Source organism: Desmodus rotundus, chromosome 4 (genome assembly GCF_022682495.2).
Source record: "Desmodus rotundus isolate HL8 chromosome 4, HLdesRot8A.1, whole genome shotgun sequence".
Lineage (NCBI taxonomy): Eukaryota > Metazoa > Chordata > Mammalia > Chiroptera > Phyllostomidae > Desmodus > Desmodus rotundus.
The window spans coordinates 96,334,691-96,358,344 of record NC_071390.1 but is presented as its reverse complement, the minus strand read 5'-3'; the positions used below and the strand labels follow the sequence as shown (position 1 = coordinate 96,358,344).

The following is a 23,654-nucleotide window of genomic DNA, read 5'->3' as shown; positions in this document are numbered from 1 at the left end:
ACTCAGGCATTAGTAACTCCAACTAGGGCAGTACAATTAAAAACCAAGGCAGTATCTCAGGAAAGTTAAAAGTATGTGTCAAGGAATGTTAAGGAGCCCAGTTACATTAGAGATTTTACATATAAAAGCATAGTTTTGATTTTTATTCTCCATATAATAGGAAACCACTGAAAACTTGATTGTGGTACCTTTTAATAAAAGCTGTATTTAGTCTGATAGGGATAGCAAGACAGACCAGAGGAGAATAGAGGCAAAGACATTCATTAGGAATCTACACTAATAGACCAAATATGAGTTAATGATAGGCATCATAGTGTAATGAAAAGAATGTTGACATTAGAATCATAGGACTTGTAATTACTGGTCTTGTCAACTTGGACAAGTCATTGAACCTGACTCTGCTTCCTATTTACCTGCCAGTCACCTTGTAGGCCTTCAACAGAATGATGAAATGTTGATAACTTTTGTTTAACTCACGGAGTGGCTATGCAGATGTGATGATGAATTATCTTTTTAAATACATTATAAAATGAAAGCTGTGATCTACATTTGAAGGACCAAAGAAACAAAAATGGAGACTGATAAGAGAAGGGTGAAAAAGATTACTCCAATATATTGAATCTCAGTGACTAGATAATATATTTATGTAAATAGGTCAGTCAAAAGAGGAACTGATTTTGGAAATTAGGAAAATGGTTAGGGAGAAAATAGTAATTTATTTAATGTTCATTGTGGAAGTGTTCAGCACACAGTTCTCTGTTACATTTATTAGTTTCATATATTCTTAGGTATTTTCCATGTGAGATTATTCATTCTTCTTCATAACATGTGAAATTCCTAGTGAAAGACAGAGAGAGAGAGAGAAGTTCTCTCCTTGGGAAGTTTGTATTTCCTCCTAATTTTCAGTTTTTTATAAATGTCTGTACCTGCTTAATTTGATAAAGTTCCATCTATTTTGTGCAGTTTGTTGGGAAAGTGATTTCTTAGGGTATTGACCGGTCTAAGGGCTGTTTGGTTCCCCCCACCATAACACAAACTGCTATTCCTTATGGACATCAGTCTAAATAGTTACCACTGAGAATACTTTAAGGTGCTAGTATCTTGCTAAAATCCAGGCAAACATTTTCTTCAACTTCTGTTTGTGAGACACAGATGTCTTATTGAAAGTCATATGCCTTGATGTTTATGTTTTAAATGTATGTCCCTTTCATTTAAACCCTGCAACTTAAGACGGTTTCTATTGTTTCTGAAATCCGTAGTTTCTCCTAGTACTTTTATTTTTTTTAATTTTTAATTGATTTTAGAGAGGGAGGGAGAGGAACATCAATTTGTTGTTCCACGTATTTATGCATTCATTGGGTGTTCCTTATGTGTCCTCACCAGGCATCAAACCACAACCTTGGCATATCAGGAGGGTGATCCAACAAACTGAGCTAGCTGGCCAGGGATCTCCTAGTACTTTTAAAAATTAAATTGTAAGGACACTGAACCACAGTAGTAGCTCTATCTTTTGCAGTAAGAATTTGTTACTTGATTATCTCAGGACTACTGTAGTATGTTACTGAATCTGTAACTTGAAATTGCCAATATCTTTGGTAAATTTGGAGTTCAATCAAAAGTATTTTATTTCCTTTTAAAAAGCTGATTGTGGGTTTAGAACAAACTGTCCTCTTGTATTGTTTGCTTCCTCTCATTTTAGTCTCGTTTCCCCTATTGGTACATAAATTGAAATTTGGTTGTACTGAGCTGTTTGCCTTTTCTATATTTTTGTGCTACATTTTTTGCATTTAACAGCCCTTCTAGTTCTACTTGAATATTTTATGTATTTTTTTACTTTGGACCTCAGAAATAACGGCTCAGCATCCTCCCTTATCCATTGGTCTTTGGCATTCTCAACCTTAGGGAACCTGGAAGTAACAAAAAACTAAGCAGCAAGGAAAGCTCTATTTTGTAGCAACAATACGGATCTGTTCTTGAGGAATTGTGTTTCATAAAAGTGAGTTCTCTATGTAACTGAAGCTTCCGTTATTCACCGTGGACAGTAAGCCAGTGCAGTTTGAAGGGCCCTGTTATTACTGGCATGCTGGTAAATGTTTGACAACTAGCTGTCTAGGAAAGAAAAAACAAGGCTGATTGTGGTGTTTGCAAATTTCTAGTATTGCCACTGTACCCAATTTCAAGCTACCACAGTACATCACTGAAAGTAGAATTGGAAAAAGGTATGTACTATCAAACTACAATGTGGATACAACAGGCAAAACCACAAAAACACAGATAATAGTAAAATGATTAGGAAGTGAGTTTTGATTATTTATTATTGAGTCTTATATACTGAATTTTAATATAATTGTGAGATTATATAATTAATTTTTTAATAATGGTTGCATTTCACAGCCAGCCTACAAAACTCCTAAAAAATTTAAAATCAGCACTTATAAAGCAGCATAAGCCAGCTCAAGTACACTACTGCCTACACTCTCACTTCTGAAAATGACTTAGGGAATAGCCAATGTGAGTTGGGGTGGTTCTACTAGCTAATTATTTAAAAAAGCAAATTTAATACTTATGTTTACATAGTCAGCCCATAAATTCTACCATCTTACAAAGTCAAGTCCTTCAATGCCTTTTTCATATTCTTCCATGAATATATTACCTTGTTATGACTTTATTACTTTTTAACCACCTTTTAAGGCTGCTATACATGTTTAATCTGTATCACCTATAAATAAATACTGATGAAAGGAACCAAATAAACAATCAGCAACAAAAAAGAGATTTTTTCAAAGAGGATATATAGATGGCAAAGCAGCACATGAAAATATGCCAAATATCATTAGTCACTAGGAAAATGCAAATTAAAACAACAAGATACCAATACATACCTATTAGAATGGCTAATATTGAAAAGATTAATCATAACAAGTCAAGAGGAATCAAAACTCTCTTACACAGTTGGTGAGAATGGCACAACCACTTGGGAAAAACAGTCTTGCACTTTCTTAAAAATAAATAAACATATACCTAACCATAGATCCAACCATTCTACTCTTAGCCATTTACCCGTATGAACGCATGTACCCATGCAAACACTGGTACAAGAACACTCACAGCAACTGTGATTGTTGTAGAACAAAACTGGAAACAACCCAAATGTCCACTGACAGGTGAATGGATAAATATGGTATATCCATAAAAGGAATACCACACCACAACAAAAAATAATAATAAACAACTATTAAGACATACAACATACGGAAATCTCAAAATAATTATGCTGAGTGAAAAAAGCCAGGCAGGATAAGAGAGCAAAATGTATGTATATTTAAATTCAATTCTGGAAAATGCAAACTAATCCATAGTGACAAAACGGATCGGCGGTTTCCCATGGATGAGGGGAGAGAGGGGTGGGAGGTACGAGAGAAAGGGTTTACACAAAAGAGCACAAGGACATTTGTGGTGATGCACATATTCATTATCTTAATGCTGGTAATAGTTTCATGGGTGTATACATGTGTCAACTTACCAAACTGTATACTTTAAGTATGTGCAATTTCAGTAAAGCTGTTGAAAAAACATAATCATTTGTGGCCCGACCAGTGAGACAAGGAAAAGGCAACTGCTTTGCTCTGGACAGCACATTCCACCTTCCAGGGTGATACAGAATATAGAGCTTCTCCGGCAGCCCAAGTACATTGCTGGCTTAGTGAGTACATACTGAGATGTCAGGCAACTGAAATTCTCATGTCTCTACCCCATGGCTGATGTTAGGCCAGATTCTCTGAGTGCCGCTCTTCACATTTGTCCTTAATATAGTTCAGATTGTTTTACACATGACTGTTACTCTTATGAGGCTTCAGTACTAATATGCACTAAACCATTGTTGTTGTTGTTTTTAGAATGTGTATTCTGAACACTAGGGATATGCACAGAACCTTCTGAGACATCCTGAGTTGGAGTGGGGACTGGAGGTGGGGAGAAACTGTTAAATGAATCTGAGTGGGCAAGGCCTCAGTCTCCATCCCAAGAAGCTTCTTAGTTTTGCAGACTTAAGGACTTCTAGGGAAAAAAACAAAGTATGAAAATCATCTAAGTTTTACCCATAAGATAAGCTCAAGAGCCTGATCTGCTGGTTGAATCTTGATTACATCAAAATGCCTCTCATTTCTTTTTGTACTCTGTCATTTATTTGGCACAAACTCTTATTCTGTCATTTGAGTTTCCTGAGATGGGAACTCGAGATTAATTTTTGAGGGAGAGCTGTTGGTTTTACACACATACACAAAAGCACCAATAGATATAATGTACTAAAGCTTATCGTTTTCTAAAAAGACTGATTTTACATACCTATTTACACATTAGCAATGAGAGCCTCTGTTAACAAATCCTATGGGTACTAAACAAACCCACATAAGGGTTCTAGAGGCTGAGGGGAAAAAAATCATATAACCACATGGAAAATTGTCCCTACAACTTCGATCTCCTACCTTAGTCCCTTAACAAAGGCTCTTTTCTTTTTTCTGTGCTTAGTTATTTAGTTTCCCTCTTCAGTGATTCCAAACCTAACCTACTTTTCTCTCGCACAGCTCACTGTCACCACGTAGCCCTTCCTATTTTACTAAGAAAGTTGAGAACACTAATGGTCAACTTCCTGCCTCCTCCCACCTAAAATTTATCTTCATTGTTACCTGTTCTAATCTTCTTCCCTCCAGTATGAGACAGGTTTATCCCTTGTTCAAAATGAAATACAGCTGACCCTTGAACAACACGCATTTGGACTGCACAGGCCCACTTACACACACATTTTTTTTTCAATTAATACTTGTACTACTTTTTAATGCACTGTTAAGAACCTGCAGATGTAGAGGGCCAATTGTAGGCATTGATCTACACCATTTTATAAAGGGGACTTGAGCATCTGCAAATTTTGCTATCTGCGGGGTCCTAGAATGAATCCCACAAGGATACCAAGGAACAATTAAGTTTGGGGGGGAGTCAAAAGTTACCTTGGCTGGTACATGAGAGAGGCAACCAATTGATGTTTCTCTCCCTCTTTCTCTCTCTCCCTTCCCCTTGCTCTAAAAATAAATATTTTTTTTAAAGTTACATATGGATTTTCAAATGCATTGAGGGGGGTGGTACCGTTTTTGATTTACAGTCACATCTAAGGAAGCTGGCTCAATCCATTGATCCCTCTGTTCTGTATGTAATCTCTCTCCACTCCCTCTAGACTGTTTACTCAAATCTTTCCCATTCTAAAAAAGGAGCCTCCTTTGATCCTGAGTTCCTCTAAGCCAGCAATTTTCAACCAGTGTGCAGCAAGAATCTTTTAAACATGCAATACCTGACTACTTAGTCAGGGGCACTGACATCTTTTCCCTTAAATTGTCAAGTAAAAAAATGACAACAGCCAACACATGTCCAGTGTGAATGAATCAAAATTATACGTTATTTTTTGTCAGATTGGCAAAACATGTATTTTTTGCAGAATTTTAATAGTTAAGTTTATGTGTGCCATGAGATGAAAAAGGTTGAAAATCACTGCTCTAAGCTAATATCCTATCTTCTAGTTTTTCTATCATGGCCATGCTTTCCATTTTTTCACTTTCCATTCCCTTCCCAACCTACATAAATTTTAATTATGTCAACACCACTTCAATGAAATTGAGTCATGAGTGACAAAATCTGACAAATTTCTAATCCTCAGTATATTCGAATTTTCTGTACCATTTGACTCGATATTTGGAATGGGTGGTCAAATAGTTTTTGGATGAACAAAGTGGGAATCAATGGAGGGACAGGAAGAAGTTGCTCTTAAACCCAAGAACCCAGTGGATTATAAATAGCTAGAGTAGCCAGAATAAAATATCCTCCCTCCCCTGTCCCCAGCACACAAGTCCACATCCCAGTCCCTAGCCAGTGAATATGTTACGTTAGGTAGCAAGGGGAATTGAGGTTGTGGATGGAATTAAGTTTGCTAATCATCTGGCCTTCAAGGGGGAAGGTTATCCTGGGATATCAGTGCAAGCCCACTATAATCACAAAGGTCTTTGCAAGGAGAGGAGGCAGAAGAGTGTGTCAGAGTGACCAATGTGAGGAAGACTCAGTCAGCCATTGCTGGCTCTAAAGATGGAAGGAGTCATGAGCCACAGAACGCTGGTGGCCTCTGGAAGCTAGACAGGGCGAGAACACAGATTCTGCCCTACAACCTCCACAAGAGAACCAACCCTGCTTATACCTTAGGACCAGTGAGACCTATTTCAGGCTTTCGAGCTCTGAATCTGTAACTGTCACTAAGTTTTGTATTAATTTGTTATATCAAAGAAACTATTGCAATAACCATTTATAATTTTCCTTTAAAATATAGTTGAATCATGTGACCTTTCCTATCAAGTCTGATTTGTTTAGTTGGGGCTCTGGGTGATGATAGAAAGGAAACTGGGACCAAATGAGAGTCCTTTAACACTTTATCCCTTTAATTACTTTTCTGCTGACCTTCATCCTTTCAGCGGCTTGCTTATAATTATGTATAAACACTAGTCCTATTACCAGAACTAAAAACCTTTATGAAAGCTTAGGGTACATACTTTCTTCCTTCGGGAACAAAAGTGTAAGTAGAAAAGAATCCCGTGAGATTGTACTTTTGACCATAGTGAGAAAAGACAACTTGTTGGTTCCTGTTAGAAAGCAGTTAAGTAGTGGCAGTGCAGGGGAGTGTGGGTGAACCACTCTAGCCACTGAAAAAGAGGCTCTCAGAACCAACCTAAACCATACAGTGACAGCCAAGTATAAATATGCAGACTCTTTGGCCACCAATCTCCAATTTCTAAAGCTTTCATTCAACAACTCATTATGACTTTACGCTAAATCCAATTCTTTCTGCTTTGCTGGAGTACTTGCCTTAAAGCACAGGTGGCAAACACAAGGCCCGGATTCGGCCCTCCACCTTGTTTTATCCAGCCTCGCACCTCGTTTCTACCCGGCGGCAACACCAAGCTCTCGCTTAACTATTAAGGGGTAGTTACATTTATACAGTCCTAAAATTACATTTAGCCCTTTGAAGGCAATCTCAAGGCTGATGTGGCCCCTGGTGAAAATTAGTTTGACTAAGGCATAGGAATTTACTACTGGTTTGAAGCTAGGAAAATTTCTTGCTAACAAAACAGAAAAGCAGGTTGCTCATTTCAATGAGCAGGGTGGTAAGTTGTTCCTGTTGTATCAATTTGAAATTCTGTGGAGTATTTCCCGTAGGACATACCAAATATAGAGATGTTGGATTTAGAGGATAGCCCTTTGTGGCTTGATCTTAAGACATAACTGCTTTTCTCAGAAATTATGTTCTGAGTTCCCTAACAGGAATGAACCTTAAAATGTACCTAGGCCCTTTCTTTCCCCCTTTCACTTTGTAAGCCCATTTATCTATCTGTCCTACCTGCCTAGCATTTATTGGGTCTACTGAGGAGTCACAAGATCAAACAAATTTGACTTTAGGTATGTGACAAAAGAATTTTTATAACGTTTACATCAAGTGTTTCTCAAACTAGAACCTTTGATTTCCCTACCAGATTTTTTCCTTTTGTGATTTATTTCATTGCTCTATAATAATCAATATAAGCATAGTCCAGGTCACCTTGATTCCCACTTATAACTAAGTACTGCCATGTGATTCCAGAGTCTGTGTTGTGTTTAGGTTTATGATCTTGTTGGCACATGTGATGGTACTTTGTCTTAGGCAAATGGGAACAGAAACAGATAACAAATGCTTCTTCCTGGCAATGTAAAAGCCGAATGACACCAACGAAAGAAAAAACAAAGGCCTCCTAAAGGTTCTGTTGAGAAAACAGGTTATTATCTATATGGAAAACAGCATAGTTTAGACATGCCAAATTCAAAAAACTTACATTGTGGAAGTTTTTGTTGTTGTTGTTTGAAGAGGCAATTTAATTTGTAAAAAAAAAAAAAACAACCAAGTAGCAGGTATTTTTTTGTTGTTTATATTTTCCCACTTAATACAGAGTCCCACACAAATAACGCCCCTTTGTCATATGCTGGTCATCTATACCAAGTCTTGTATTACAAAATCATAATAAGCATGTAATTCTGTAACATAACAATATCACACTCATGACATGTTAGGTGAGATATTCAAATTGCTGTCCATCTTGTGTGAGACATTCACGGACCCTCCCAACCACACTCAAGCAAGCCTTACGACATAATTCGACAGTAATGTCAGCAAATTTGTCCCGAATTCTGTCTTTCAGTTCATCAATGTTGCGGGGTTCAGTCTTGTACACAAGATCTTTAAGGACACCCCACAAAAAGAAATCGGGCGGAGTTAGGTCTGGGGATCGAGCCGGCCACTCCAGTGGCCCTCGTCGCCCTATCCATCTCCCTTTGAAATGCACGTCCAACCACTCTCTGACACACGATGCATAATGTGGTGGTGCGCCATCCTGCTGGAAGTAAACTCCTAAGTCCTGTTCAACTCTCGGCCACAGCTCTGTTTGTAGGACATGTAGGTAATTATTCTGATTCACAGTATCATCAAAGAACACTGGCCCAATTATACCCGTGACTGATATCGCTGCCCAAACTGTTACCCCTGGTAAGTTTATATCTTTCTCTAAGATAATGTGGGGGTTCACATCACTCCAATACACACAATTATGGCGATTGATATGGCCGTTCAATTTGAATGTAGCCTCATCTGACCACCATATCTTGGTTGGAAAGTTCTCATCCTCATGTAATTTGGCCAAAAATCTTTCACAAAATTCTACCCTTCTGTCTGAATCTCCATCATGTAAGGAGTGTAGCAAACGCGGTATGTATGGCTTCATCTTCATTTTGTCCAGCAACCTTTCGACACTTCTGTCACTAATACCAAGTTCTCCTGACAGATGCTTACTGGATTTTTGAGGGCTTCGTAACAAGGATGCCCATAATTCGGCAGCCTTTTCTTCTGTTGTTGCTGAAGCTCGTCTTCCTGATCTTTTGGCATCATGCACACTACCACTTGCCTCAAACTCTCTGATCAGACTTGTGATGTTATGCCTCTGTACAAGTCGTATGCCAAATTCTTCGCGTAACAAACGAGCGGTTGCTGCTCCATTGCACTGGTTTTGATAGTACAGCTTCACTGCTCTCACTCGCTGTTCCCTTGTCAGCTGATAGGCCATTTTACTTCAAGGAACCTGGAACAGAGAGGTTACTGAAGTTACTGAGACAACTCGTCCATTTATACTATACTATACTAATCTTTAAAAAGGGTGTTACTTCTGCCAGGCCCTGTATATCCTTTAGTTTCAGTTTAAATTTCCCTCCTCTACTGTGAGTCCTTAGTGTAATTAATTACTGCAACTATCTTAGGTCTTTCTCACAATCACATCTCATAATAACATTCTAAGCAGTCTTTTTCCCTCTAGTATCCACACCAACACACTTTCATTACATCTTTCCTAACATCGCTATCAAGTTATCTTTTTGTGATTAAAATCTGATCAAGCCCTAGCTAGTGTGGCTCGGATTGAACGGAGAGGTCACCAGTTCGATTCCCAGTCAGGGAATATGCCTGGGTTGCGGGCCAGGTCCCCAGTTGGAGGTGTGTGAGAGGCAACTAATCAATCTCTCACATTGCTGTTTCCCTCTTTCTCCCTTGCTTCCCCTCTCTCTAAAAGTAAATAAATAAAATCTTTAAAAAATAAAATCCGATCAAGATTTTTTTTATGCTCAAAATTCAATTCCCCCCTCCCATACACTTCAAAATAAAATCTGAACTCATTACACAGCATGTTAAAGTCCCCAAGATATCCAGCCTTGTCTTTCAACTGTTTTGTCTAATTTAATCTCTCCTTACTTTCTGTCTCTGTCCCCACCACTAAAGCCCCCTCCCCCCCTTCACACACTACTGTAGCCAAAGTACTTGGAAACTGACTTATCAGGTCCAGCTCTCTGAGACTTTACTTTGTTCCCTCTGCCTGGGAGCCTCCTCCCTTTTCTTTTTTCCACCTACACCTCCTTTCTTTTTTCATTTGTTTAAAGATAACTCTCTTCAACAGAGAAACTTTCTCTTACCACCCTAAGTTTACTCTGTGCATGCATTAACACACTGTGGTAATTGCCTGATCCTTAATAATCTCCCCAATTAAAAGACATTCTTTTTTTTTTTTTTTAATGAATTTATTTTAGCCCAACTGACACTGTCAGGAAACAAGATGTCAAATGCTCTCTAAAAGACGTTCTTTCTTAAAGGTGACATCTAAGTCTTTCATCTATGTATCTTCGGCATCTAGCTTAGTGTCAAGCATGTAATAGGCCTTCAAAAAAATTTTTTTAAATGAGCACTTAGGAGAATGGGAGTGATTCTGTCAACACATCTGTTATATTATTCTTCAGCCTAACACTAAAAGACCTCCTCTTAGCCTAGTCAGGCCTAAGTATCATTCATTGACACACTACATACATGTCTCTTGGTCTTGCCTCAACTTGTATCAAAAGCAGTCCCATATTATAAATGGATGTTTTAAAAAATTGTATTTGTAAGCAGGGAGGCTTTTTTGGAAGGCACTATTGTATGTGAACAATGTTATGGTAACTAGATTTCAAGCTGGCAAATACAAAAAAAGCCATTAAGTTACACAAAAAAACCACAATGGTGGTAGCCTGAATTCTGTTTTCTAGGGTAGGAAATCTTGTAGTGCTTGAGCAAAGAGGAAGAAAAAAAGGTTTCCTTCTCATTCCCACTTCCCCCCAAAACAGTTTAAGATTGTCTTTGACATTTTCTTTGCCCTTCTTTCTGCACACCTCTCCATTGAGTTTCAGTGTCTTACCCCGACTCGTTTTGTCCCTAATCATAGCCCTACCCAAGCCAGGGGTAGGCATTTAGCCCTCACTAAAATGCTCCAAAGTAATCTTCCCCTTCTCTCCATTAGAGAGAATAGAAAGAAGGAAAGCAAATAAAGCTAAATTCACACAAATCTATGAATATCTAATTATATCTTAACTCTCATGTTTTTTTTTGGCAGATGGGGTTGTCTACATTACTCTTGGAGAGTTGAATTTCAAGCACTTGTAGCAACCAGGTCTCTCTTCTCTTTTTAAATGTACATGGATGGATGGGTCTTTCGTAAGATGGGGATCATACTTTTTTCTTACCCGACGTGTATGGTAAAGCTCAATCTCATTATTATTTAATCACTAACTTTCAGATTTACTATGCTGTGATGATGGGGTTTCTCTGAAATTGCCACAATTCTTCAACATCAAATGAGCCAAATTCTTTGGGTTTTTTTTAGATGTAGTGGAATATTTCTTACTAAGTTCATTCCTTTAGTGTCATGTGTTATGTGCAATGAAAAAAATCAACAGGTGCTAGATAGTATGTATTAAAAACAACAAGCCTCATATAAGTGGATTTATTAAATCACTTTGACACTGTACAGATGTGACTATTTAGAACCACTATGTACAACATTCCCACAATCACTCCTAACTTAAATTCTTTAACAGAAGAATTATAAATTTATTTTCACTACCTTGCTGAAGAAATCTTGCATAGAAATATTTAAATAATCAAATACAATATTGGTAAAATGATAATTTCTGGTCTAAATCGTATCTTATCTGTTTACTTTAGTTTTGTACTTCTAAGAAAAGTAATGGTAATTGAAGAAAAAAGTAGTATAATTAATCAATGCTGGGAAGCAATTTTAATTTTGATTCCTTATTTTTAGTTAAATACTTATAAAGTGAATTCATACACTGGGACCCACAAAAAGTTGACCTCTCCAGTAGCCTGGCCACATCACAAATCTAAACCTAGCAGCCTGCACTTAAAGGAAACACCTGTCAAGGAAACCTACCCTCTACCAATCACAAATAATCCTCCAACTCAGCTATACGGAGAGCTGACCTTCCTTAGGAAACAGGACCTGCTAGCTTTAAGAGGAAATTACCAGCCTTCTAGCCAGTCATGCCCCGTTTCTATATTGCTGCTTCTAATGCTCCATAAAACTCACTCCTACCCCAAATCTCCCCAGAGCAGTGCTCCGCTAATTGTAGGCCTGGAACTATATAACCATGGACTGTTCTCCCTTGAATAAAGGATATCAAACTCATTACTAAATTGTTTAGTTTTGTTATCTGATAGTATCTCACACTCAAAATCCTTATCTAGATGATTTAGCCTTGATTTTCAACCTACTTATTTATTTTTAAATTTAAAAAATTTCTATAGAGTAGGCCAAAATTGGTATATTCTCCTATTTCTGGCCCTAATTATGAACTTTAATTCTCAGTGAAATACAATGCTATTTAAAATTAACTTTTAGCCCTGGCTGGTGTGGCTCAGTGGACTGAGTGCTGGCCTGCAAACCAAAGTGTGACCGGTTCAATTTCCAGTCAGGGCACATGCCTGGGTTGTGGGCCAGGTCCCCAGTAGCAGGCGCACAAGGCAACCACACATTAATTTTTCTCTCCCTATCTTTCCCCCTTCCTTCTCCTCTCTAAAAATAAATAAATCTTTAAAAATAAAATAATTTTTAATCGGTTTCATTAAGCAAATATCATTGATGAAAACACCTCCAAACTTAAGACTAATTAACAGCAAATGGTCATTATTATATTAAAACCAAATTGAAATTGTACTGTTGTTTGTACTGAAAGAAAAACTCCTTGCTGTCTGTAAATGTTTCACATTTTACAAGGATGCCATATCTTATTCATTATCAGTAATTTGAAAAGTATTATGATATTGAAAATATTTAGTAGTAAGTTTCCAAAATGATTTTACATTTTGGTTCTAAATAATTTTTAATTTTTTCCTTTTCTTTTTTTGTTTATTTTTACTGTATTTTTCCATTACCATTTATCCCCATCATAAACCCCTTCCCCTCTCCACCCCACAATCACCACCCTGTTATCCATGTCCATGAGTCCTTTTTCTTTTTTATTTGATCCCTCCAACCCTAACCTCCCTATAGTTGTCATCCTGCTCTCTCTGAGTCTGTCTCCATTTTGTTTGTTAGTTCAGTTTGTTTATTAAATCCCAATTTACATTGAGATTATTCACATACCATAAATTCACTTTTTTAAAGTGTACTGTGTATTGGGTTTTAGTAAATTCAGAGTTGTCATGGCCATTAATTACCTGATTTTAGGATATTTCATCACCTCTCCCCCAAAACCCCATGGTCATTAGCAGTCATTCCCCATTTCCCCTGCCCCAGTCCCTGGCAACCAGTAATTTACTGTTTCTATGGATTTGCCTAATCTAGTTATTTCATATAAATGGAATCATACAATATGTGGCCTTTTGTATCTGACTTTTTTCACTGAGCAGAATAGTTTCAAGCTTCAAGATAAATGTGTAGCATGTATCGGTGTGGTGTTCCTTATTAACTAATACGATTACATCATATGGGTGTACTATATTTTATATATCCATGAATCAGCTGATGGACATTTGGACTGTTTCTACCTTTTGGATATTATGAATAAAGCTATTTGAACAATAATGTATAGAAATTTTTACATGGAAAATATTCTAATTTATTTTTAGCTTAAACATTTGTGCATGGTTCCTTATGTGTCAAAAACCATGTTAAGGTCAAAATGATGTGCTTAGCATGAAATAAAGTGGTTTCCTAAACCATATGACTTGTCTTAATCATAAAAATGAGATTCTGAACAGGTGAGATAGAGAAATTGATTTGATTTTCATGCAAACAATGTAACTTTGGTTGACTAGCTTTCTAAATTACCTATTCCAAGCAGACTTTGTAAACACATTCTGAATATAAAATCTGGACCACAGCATTCACAATTCAATTAAACTAATACACTGTGTTAGTGTCCTTACAAAGTTAAAAAATTATGAGAAAGTTACAAAGATCTGAAAACAGATGCAATATTAATAAATAAAATATGTACTAACTTCCAATTAAGATGGCAGCATGGGTAGACAACAGCTTGCCTCTTTGCACAACACCACCAAAATTAGAATTAAAATATGGAACCATCACTCAGAACAGTCAGAAACTGAGTTGAATGGAAGTCTGACAACTACAGAATAAATCACATCCATAAATGTGGAATGGGCTGGTCCCTCAGCCACATGTGGTATATAAAAACTTCGGGACCAGCGTCCTCAGCCCAGGGTTCCAGTGCCAAGACAGTAAGTCCCCATAACTTCTGGCTGCAAAAACCAGCAGGAATAGAGTCGGAGGAAGAAACTTCTGGAGCCCCAAGCAGTTCCTCTTAAAGAACCCACACATGGACTCACCTACTCATATTCACTCCCTCTGAGATCCAGCACTGAGGTAGCAGCTTGAAAGGCACCAGTGGTATACAGGAAGAAACTGAAGTGTCTAGCATCAAGGTGAGCAGAGGCCATTGTCTCTTTTCTAAACCCTCCCCCCACAGAGTCAGCAAGGTGGTGTCTTATCTGAGACCCCAAATGTGAATAACACTGTTTGACCAGCCTTGGTGAACCCCAGAGACTCCCCATCACCCAACTTACAGGCCCACCCAAGCTGCTTTTCCATATGAATGGCTGATCTTGGCTCATGCTAAACAACTTCCTAAATCCTATCACACAAGCAACAGCTGGCCTCAGTGAGTCCAGGCCCAGCACTAGCAGCAGCCTGCCTAGATTCACAGCTTGGCTTCATCTGGGTATCTCCAAGCCCTGTACAAGTAGCAGCTACTCCAGATGGGCCCCACGCAAAACACAGGTATGGGCTGACCTTGGGAAACCCCAGGGCCAGCGCACAATGGACATCTACAGACCATGTTGGAGCACCATCACCCTGCCCCTGCACAGCTGATCCTCCATTGAGACAGGAGGTTGGTGGTCAGCGGTTACAGCCAATCCTTCTAGCTGACTGGCCTGGGTAAATCCCTCCCACTGATCTGCCAACAGTAACCAAAGCTCAACTACAAATGAAGGGTGTATTCAGTCCACACAGAGGACAGACCTAGAGTACTCAGCTTGAGAGTTAGGGGAGGCTGTGCCACCGGACCCTAAAGGACCTACTAATTAGGCCACACTACCAAGACAGGAAGTTATAGCAGCTCTACCTAATATATAGAAACAAACACAGGGAGGCTGCCAAAATGAGGAGACAAAAAATATGGCCCAAATGAAAGAATAGATCAAAACTCTAGAAAAAGAGCTAAAGGAAATGGAGATGAGCAACTTATCAGATGCCAAGTTTAAAACACTGGTTAAAAGGATGCTCAAGGAACTTAGGACCTCAGCAGCATAAAAAAGATCCAGTCAGAAACGAAGGATACACTAATTGAAATAAGAACAATTTACAGGGAAACAGCAGTAGAGTGGATGAAGCCAAAAAACAAATCAATGATTTGGAATGTAAGGAAGCAAAAAACAACCAATGAAAATAAGAAGAAAAAAGAATAAAAAAAAAATGAGGATAGTATAAGCAGCCTCTGGGACAACTCAAGAAGTCCAACACTAGCACCACAGGGATGCCAGAAGGAGAAGAGAAAGAGCAAGAAATTGGAAATCTATTTTAAAAACTAGTGAAGGAAAACTTCCCTAATTTGGTGAAGGCAATAGACATGCAAGTCCAGGACGCACAGAGAGTCCCAAATAAGATGGATGCAAAGAGGCCCACTCCAAGATACATCGTAATTAAAATGCCAAAGGTTAAAGATAAAGAGAAAATCTTAAAAGCAGCAAGAGAAAAGAAGTTACCTACAAGGGAATTCCCATAAGACTGTTAGCTGATTCCTTAAAAGAAACTTTGCAGGCTCCAAGGGATTGGCAAGAAATATTCAAAGTCATGAAAAGCAGGGACCTATAGCCAAGATTGCTCTACCTATCAAAGCTATCATTTAGAATTAAAGGGCAGATAAAGATCTTCCCAGACAAGAGAAAACTAAAGGTGGTCATCATCACCAAACCATTATTATATGAAATGTTAAAGGGACTTATTTAAGAAAAAGAAGATCAAAACTATGAACAATACAATGGCAAAAACTGTAACTCTATCAACAATTGCCTCTAAAAAAACAAACTAAGCAAACAAGAACAGACACAGAATCATGGATATGGACAGTGTCTTCATGGTTGCCAGATGAGAGGGTGGTGTTGGGGAATGGGTGAAGAGGTGAAGGAAATAAGAAATACAAATAGGTAGTTACAGAATAGCAATGGGGATGTAAAGTACAGTATAAGAAATGAAGAAGCCAAAGAACTTATATGCATAACCCGTGGATATGAACAATGGTGGTGGGATTGTCTGAGGGAGTGGGATCTGCGGGGTAGAAGGGGGGACAAAGGGTGAAAACTCAGAACAACTGTAAAAGCATAATCAATAGAATATAAAGAAAAGTATATTTTCTAATATATGTAACTACATTTATACACATTTTAATTAACCCCTGTACTCTAACTATGGTTTCATTAACTTATTCACTTAATATTAAGACTTTGGCACACCTTCATTAGTTGGATTAGTTATTTCATTTCCACTTTAACAATACTTTTGTTGACCTTTTAGTTTTCTCATGTTTTATGCCAATTCATGCAGGAACATCTGATCTCTGATAATTTGTTTTTGAGAATTCAATATAATATTCATTAAAAAGGATGGGATCATTTTTAGCTCATCTTTTCTACTTTTTGTACTTGAATTAATTTCTGAATGTAAATATTTCTTTCAATATATAAAACCATCTTTTTAGCACACTGCAAACTGCAATATAAAAAAAGTTATTTTCTTTTCTTTATTTCATATGGAGACATTTCTACCATTGTAAATCAAATAGGTCAAGTGAATAATGTCAGCTTTATTTTATTTGAAATTATAAAGTGGGCTCTCTATAACACTACATGTGAATAGTATTTTAAAGTTGAGCTAATCCTAGGCTACCTCCTTAAGCATCAAAATGCTTCCAGGTCGAGTTTCTTTTGAATTTTAAACTTAGCAAAACTTAAAATTGTTAAAGTTTGCTAGTGTAAATACAAATAAACACAAAACCTAATCAACCAATAAATTCACTTCCGTGCCAAAAAAATGAATTTGGGATTAGACAATCACCTGTCTCCATTAAGCATGGATAATATAGAACTGCATACATTAGGATTTATTTATGTCGTAATTTCTTATATACAATCTTGATAGTGGTCAATATAAAAAACAAGGGTTTAATTTCAGAAGCATGTTTGTAAGGCAGGGAAAGGCATTAGTAGATTTCTTTATCCACTAAGTAAAATTCCATTACAACAAAAATTTCTGTAAAACAAACAATCTTCCAGCCCCAATGGTAACACACTTATGGGTGGTGCAGGATTTAAGCAATAGCACTGGATAGGGAGAGTTAGAAAATTCCTTTTAGTCACTGGATAAAATTATACTTGGAATACTAAGGAATGCAAACATTGACCAAATGTGTACTTTTTATACTAATAGGCAAATTAATGTTGGCTAATAGTCAAAGTGTTAAAAAGTAATCAAACAGCTTAGTAGTTAAGAATGTGAGCTTTGTGGTGAAGCTGCCAAGGTTTAATCCTGGCTCTACTACCTAATAGTTATATGAACTTGAGTGTTTCATCTGTATAATGGGGATTTGGTGAGATAAAGAATTAAAGGACCCAGCATATTGACACTTACTTTTAAGAATTTTAAATATATAGTATTTCAATTTCTTTAATCCTTGATTTTTTCATTATGAATTCTTCCACCACATCTTATTTGCAAAGGTGAATAAATAAGAATGATATAGTAAAACCTAAGTTATCCAGAATGCTTAGGAAATGAATCCTTCTGGATAGGTTAAATTTTCCATACGGTAACTTTATTAGATATAAAAAAAATCAACAAATGGGATAAAACTATTTCCTAATCCTATTGCACACTTCCATGACTTCTTAGGGAGAGCATACTGGTGATAATTAAACTTTTTTCTTGATGAGTAACAAGAATAAGCCTACTTGACTCTGCCTATGATTTTTGTAACATGTAGTTAGAAATCAAGGTATGTGTGAACCTGGATGCGAAAAAAAATTACATCTTTATTTTTACTAATGTCTAACTGAAAATTAGCATTTCCTTCAATTTCGAATGTAAGCAGCAAACAGCTGTAACTGTCTGTGTCACCAATAGGAATCACAGATACTTTATATCACAGCTGTTGCAAGCTCTGGAAATATTTATGTTCATCATTTCAAAAATTTGGTCTTTCTAGACTCATCACTTGATCTTACTGAGTTAATAAAGCAGAAATATTCCTATATCTAAAATTTGTTTTTCTAATATTTTGAGACTACTTCAAAATGTTTTCTTTTATAATGCTATGAATTTTATTTTATATATTTAAAAATAATATTTTGAGGAGAGTCCATGGCTTTACCAGACTACCAAAGTGGTTTGCGGCACCAAAAAAATTTTTTAAAAACTCTGACCTCAAATGAGTCTCAGTCCACTGCGCTTTGTTAATTCAGAGCTTTAACATGTTTCATTGTACTTTCATACTGGAGATTGTTTAAATTGGAGTAACACAAATTGGCTTCTTCAAGGTAGGAATGTTTCCTACCAACCTTGAACCCTGGTTTCTGAAAGAACAAAACAGAGGGAGAAATGATTAAAATTAGATGCAGATCGCATTGAAAGTATAAACATAACATATCCTACTCTCCTACTTTCTAAATTAAGAGACGATATGACACTCCATTCAATAAATACTCTGAAGTCGCCTGCATGGGTTCAAATTCTACTAGTGCCATCTATTAGCTGTGTGACCTTGGAATGGTAACTACTCTGTATGTGCATCAGTTTATTTGTATAGGGGATTAACAAGCACAATATCTGGTATATGATGTGTTCCATAAATATTACCTATATTATATTCTTACAGAATTGTTTCACACTAAAGCCAGTTAATGTCTCACTAGTTAGTAATTTACATTTATAAAGCACTACAATCCAGTGTCCTTTCACGTACATTATGACATCTGAACGACACAATAATCCTGTGAGAAAGGACAGCTATTATTGTGCCCAGCTCAGAGTACAAAAAACTAAGTTAAGGAACCACACAATATCAAATAGAGCCAGAAATCAAACCTGGATTTCCCCCTCCACTGCAATGGCCTAAACCTGTGTCTACTTTGTTATAATGGTTAAAAGAACATAGAAAAGATTGCCAGGAGGAAAGGGAAGGGACAGGTGTCCAGTACGCCATGAAGTGAGCACTTTAGTGCTTTGCTACTCACAGTGAGTTACTCTGACCACAATAATCTGTATCACCTGGGAGTTTATTAGAACTGTATAATCTCAGGCTTCATCCCAGCCTTAAAGTCAAAACTTACATTTTCAACAAAATCCCTAGGTGATTTGCAGAGATGTATTCTGCCGTGTATAATGTGCACTGTTCTGCCCAAGTTTTTGACGGAAAAATACGGATGAGCATTATACATGGGTAGTACCTGAAATATCTTGTATCTGTTCTTGCATTTTGTAATTATTTGTTACATAAAATTTCTTGTAACATATGTTCAAAAATAAATGCTAAAACTCCTTTATAATACATAAAACAAGTATCTAAATATAAATAAATAATTGAATTAAAAAATTAAACTAAAGATTTTTGTCCTGAAAGTTTGGGCCAAAAACGTGGGCGGGCTTTATACACCGCAAAATACGGTAGCTTGAGAAGCAGTTTCACGACTTGCTCCAGTGACATTATGTTATGGTCTCCTGAACAGTATGAGTTAGCTCATTTATCACAGGCCTATGAAGTTTTTATTAGGTAATAGTTTCTTTAACAGGAAATAACTTGCTGCTTCCCTTTTTTAAAGTGTTTTAAAAACAAGTTTATATTTCCAACTCATTCTTAAAGATTTTCACTTCGTTAAGTGGGATCGTTAAAAAATGTCAGAAAACTTTAAACAAATCAGTACTTACCTTTAAATTCCTTTTAAAAAGTAATGTTTTACTAACCTTTGGCTGAAGGAAACACTAGAGAGCAAAATCTCCCTCTCTACACTTCACACCTAGCAAATTAAAACAGGCCAATCCTATCCTAACGTTTCTTCCCCTGGATGTTTCACTAAGTATTGTTTTCTGACCCAAAACTCCGACTTCTTGAGTTTGGCGAGGCAGTGGCTTTAGGAATGGGAACGAAACAGTAGGAAAAGCTAGTAAACCTATTCCCAGACCTAAACCTTGGCAGATGGTGCCAATTGATTAGATACCAGTAAACAGCCTGTCTTTATCTCCCTATCCCCCATGCTAATCAATTCGCAGGTGAGCGTTATTTCTATGCTGCTCTAATACTGGGAAGAGGTCTATGCTATGGGCCCGCTGACGTCAGTATTGATCCTCCAGGATCAGAAATACACTAGATTTCGGCGGGCTGGGGTTGGGGGAGGGGGGTGGCGCCGATCACCAGCCCCGCTAGGTTCTACTTTGAAGGCCGATTCCCATTTTGAGGGACACCTCCGCCCGGTGGTTAATCGATTAAAACCAGCAGGAGACTAAATATCTCTCACCTGCTCCACCGGAAACTTCAAAAGCCCGGGTCAACCTGGCCTAAGTATCTAGTAATTAGTGCAAGGAACCTCCCACCGCACATTCCTGATTGGGCGCGTGAGAGGGATGAGCCGGCGCGCGCTCTTACCAAGCCGGGGAATTCCATTTCCTCTCCCTCCCAACCCGAATAAACATTTAGGGGCGGGGCCTTGAGACGGCCCGCCCCTGCTCCAGCCGGCACCTCGTTGCATCTCGCGAGATTTTGTGGGTTTGTGGGCGGGCCCCCAAAGGAAAGAGCGCACAAAACTGCTCTTAAGTCATTGCAGATCTACTGCTCCTGTAAGCCAGCCACGAGGTTATCGCGAGACCGCCTCAATACCAAGTGAGGAAATTGGGGGAGACGCTGCTGGGAGGGGCGTGGGGCTGTACGGCGCAGCTGCCGTTTCCATTACCTTCCTCCCGTGGTTTCCTTCCGGTTCTCGATGCTTCTCTGAGTCTAAGGATTTCCGCTGTCCGTCTACCCTTCCCCCCCCAACCCATGACCCGCCTCCGGCCCCCGCCGTCCCAGTCCAACCTCCGATCTGTTTAATAAGAAGGTGCTGTTCTGAAAAGAAGGAAACGTGGGTAGCATAGACACTTGGTCCCGGACGTGGGAAGTACACCGTCTCCCTGCTCCCTTACATTCGTTCTGCGCTCGCGACGGCGGCGTTGGCGGACTGATACGCGGCGGTGAAGAGGCAGGAGGAGGGGGGAGGGGCGGAGCGTGGCAGCTGGCAGTAGTTCCGTCAGAGCGGACATCTTGTGGCTGTGTCGTGCGCGTGAGCCCCGTAGGGCCGGGGAGGCATCAGCTGCTGCGCGGGGAGGAGGCCGAGGCCGCAGCTTGAGGGAGGCCCCGGCCCCTCAGTACGCGTGGGTGTGGACGGCTAGGGGAAGGGAAGGGAGGTTGGCCCACTGGCCGGCCTGGTAAGAGGGGAAACAGGCCTTGGGTGGCCTGAGTAACCAGCCTGTTGGGTGGAGTAGGGTGGGAACGCTCGAGAAGCCGGGGCCTCTCCAGTTTAAGGGGGAGGGGGTATGGGCGCGTCCTCGCGCCTAAGCCGGAGCCTCTAGGGCCGCACGGGCGCGTGGTGGCGGTAGCTAGGCCGGCGCGCGCGCGCGGGGGCGCGCTAGAAGGCGGAGTGTATAGTGGCGTCAGGGGCGACATAGAATATCTTTAGCTGCAGGGGCAGCAGCACACATCAAATCTCTCTTCTTTATTTCCTTTCCCTCCCCGGCCGCACCTTTGAATAGAAACCGAAAGAAGCCCGGCGTCCGGAGCCTCCTGTTCCCCCTCCCCCCAGCCTTTCTTTGCCTTAGTGACGCCGGCATAGCGCCGACTAGGCCCGGGCTCCTCCTCTGCTGGGCTCTGGACCGTGCCCCGCACCCACCCTTTTCTCCTACGCCTCTTCCTCTCCCACCCGGGTCTCTTCCTTTTGAGAGGCCGGGAAGTCGACTTGTAGCCACCCCTCCGCTCTTCCCGTCATTCGCCCCCTCTTCGGGCCGAAGCACGGCATAGAGGCTGTTGGTGGCCTTGCCACGCCACCCCACCCACCCCGGATCCCTGCCGTTTTGAGGGACCTGGATTCATCGGGGTCTCTCCGGGGCCTGTGCGAGTGCTGATCTGCTCCGTTTTTGCAAAAGGCGCCTGTGTCTGGCAGAGCCGGTGTGAGACGAAGAGACAATCCTTCCCTGCCGCCGGGATAATCAAGAGTTTTGTCCGGACCTTTGAGCACAGACCGAGATAGTGAGGAGCCAGACGCAAAGCACAGACTATGGCGCTGAAACGGATTAATAAGGTAACCCATGGAGCCCTAGGGGATGGGGTCGTGGGAGGAAAGGAAGGCTCAGGCCCGGAGGAAGCGTGGGGGTGGGGGAAGTATGATTGTGAAAATATCCTTGCTTGGGTCATTCTTCCATTGAGGGATGGGGAACGCGTATATACTTGAAGAAAGGGGGTTCAAAGGTAGTGAACAAGACTTGTGAAGCGAGTGGGGTATCTTGAGTATGTTTCAGTGAAATCGGTGCAAATTCGCGGTTGAGAGGAGTGGTTTCAAGCTCCTCGGTTGTGCTTATGAGGGAACAGTCCTGTTTGAGGGTCAGAATTGCGGGGAGACGCGGATGTCATGGTGCGCCCTATTCTCGGTGTTTGAAAACTTCTTTCAGCTGTAAGATCAAAGTCCTAGGCTTTCTAGGGTGAAGAAAGGTGGGAATTTCAGCGGGGAAGAGATCACAGAAATCCAGCGGGTTCCCGAATTTCACTAGGGGTTGGGGAGAAGTGTGTTGCCACCCGAGAGTAGTGAATGAGTCTAGCCAAAAACTCTTAATCACTCGGGCAAGTTACACAAGAATTAGTGGGGTTGGGAGGAGATGGGCTGACACAGTGTTGCCACTTCCTATGGTTCAGGCTTTTCACGCAAAGCTGTTGATCAGAAGCACACCGGGAACTGATGTAAAAGCCTTCTGGAAGCTCCCTTCTGTTTTGGCTGGGGGTTGGAGCGGGGGGAGACGGGGTGTGAAGGCAATAAGCTAAGGTTAGGTGTGCCTGTTTTTGCCTCAGCCCATTTAATAGCACCCTCTGGGAAGATTGTTTTGCTACATAAAACGTGGTTTGATACTAACCTGTCGATCTTAGTTGAAAAAACAAATAGGGTATTTCAGGGCTCAGGGTGAGCGGAACCTCCACCTCCGGTGGTTTAGTCTCATTTTCTTGCTCTAACTTCTGTCCCGCATTTTAAGATGGCGGCTGCTTTTACTGGTTCAGGCTCTTTCCGGCATCTCTTGTTGTAATAATATGAAATAATATTCTTTGTTAAATGTTAACTTTTACATTAGGTTGTACACTGCCCTAAGACCTTCTCCTCAATGCTTAGCTATATTCAAACTCAGACTGTATTTCCCTTTTTTGTAACTTGCGTATGTGTAGTGTGTTGGTTCTTGCACAATCGAAGAGGGTGGAGTATTTACAGCTAACTTGAAAAAAATGTAATGGAATAAATTCAGCCTTACTAAAACTAGGAGACAGGGAAGGTTGTAGGTTAGAATCTTTGGTTTGATGGGTTACTTTTAAAAAAAGAATTCTGCGTGGAAGGAAATGCGAGGTCTTGGCTTTATGAAGATAGA

General features: G+C 39.6%; 1 protein-coding gene and 1 long non-coding RNA gene across 10 annotated transcripts in view; both read left to right on the top strand.

The window, feature by feature from the left end:
• The window catches only part of LOC128780664 (uncharacterized), a 29,652-nt gene extending 16,300 nt beyond the window's left edge, over nucleotides 1–13,352 (top strand). The window contains exon 4 of the long non-coding RNA XR_008426653.1: nucleotides 11,025–13,352. This is a non-coding gene — a long non-coding RNA (uncharacterized lncRNA). The remainder of the gene's footprint in view (nucleotides 1–11,024) is intronic.
• A 7,393-nt stretch (nucleotides 13,353–20,745) lies between these two features.
• The window catches only part of UBE2D3 (ubiquitin conjugating enzyme E2 D3), a 28,433-nt gene continuing 25,524 nt past the window's right edge, over nucleotides 20,746–23,654 (top strand). The window contains exons 1-2 of one of the 9 annotated variants that reach the window (XM_024574728.3): nucleotides 20,746–20,880; nucleotides 22,176–22,330. In XM_024574728.3, the coding sequence (XP_024430496.2) occupies nucleotides 22,307–22,330 (24 nt within the window). In that variant the 5' untranslated portion in view covers nucleotides 20,746–20,880; nucleotides 22,176–22,306. The other 8 variants (XM_024574731.3, XM_053922513.1, XM_053922512.1 and 5 more) reach the window with 8 other exon arrangements.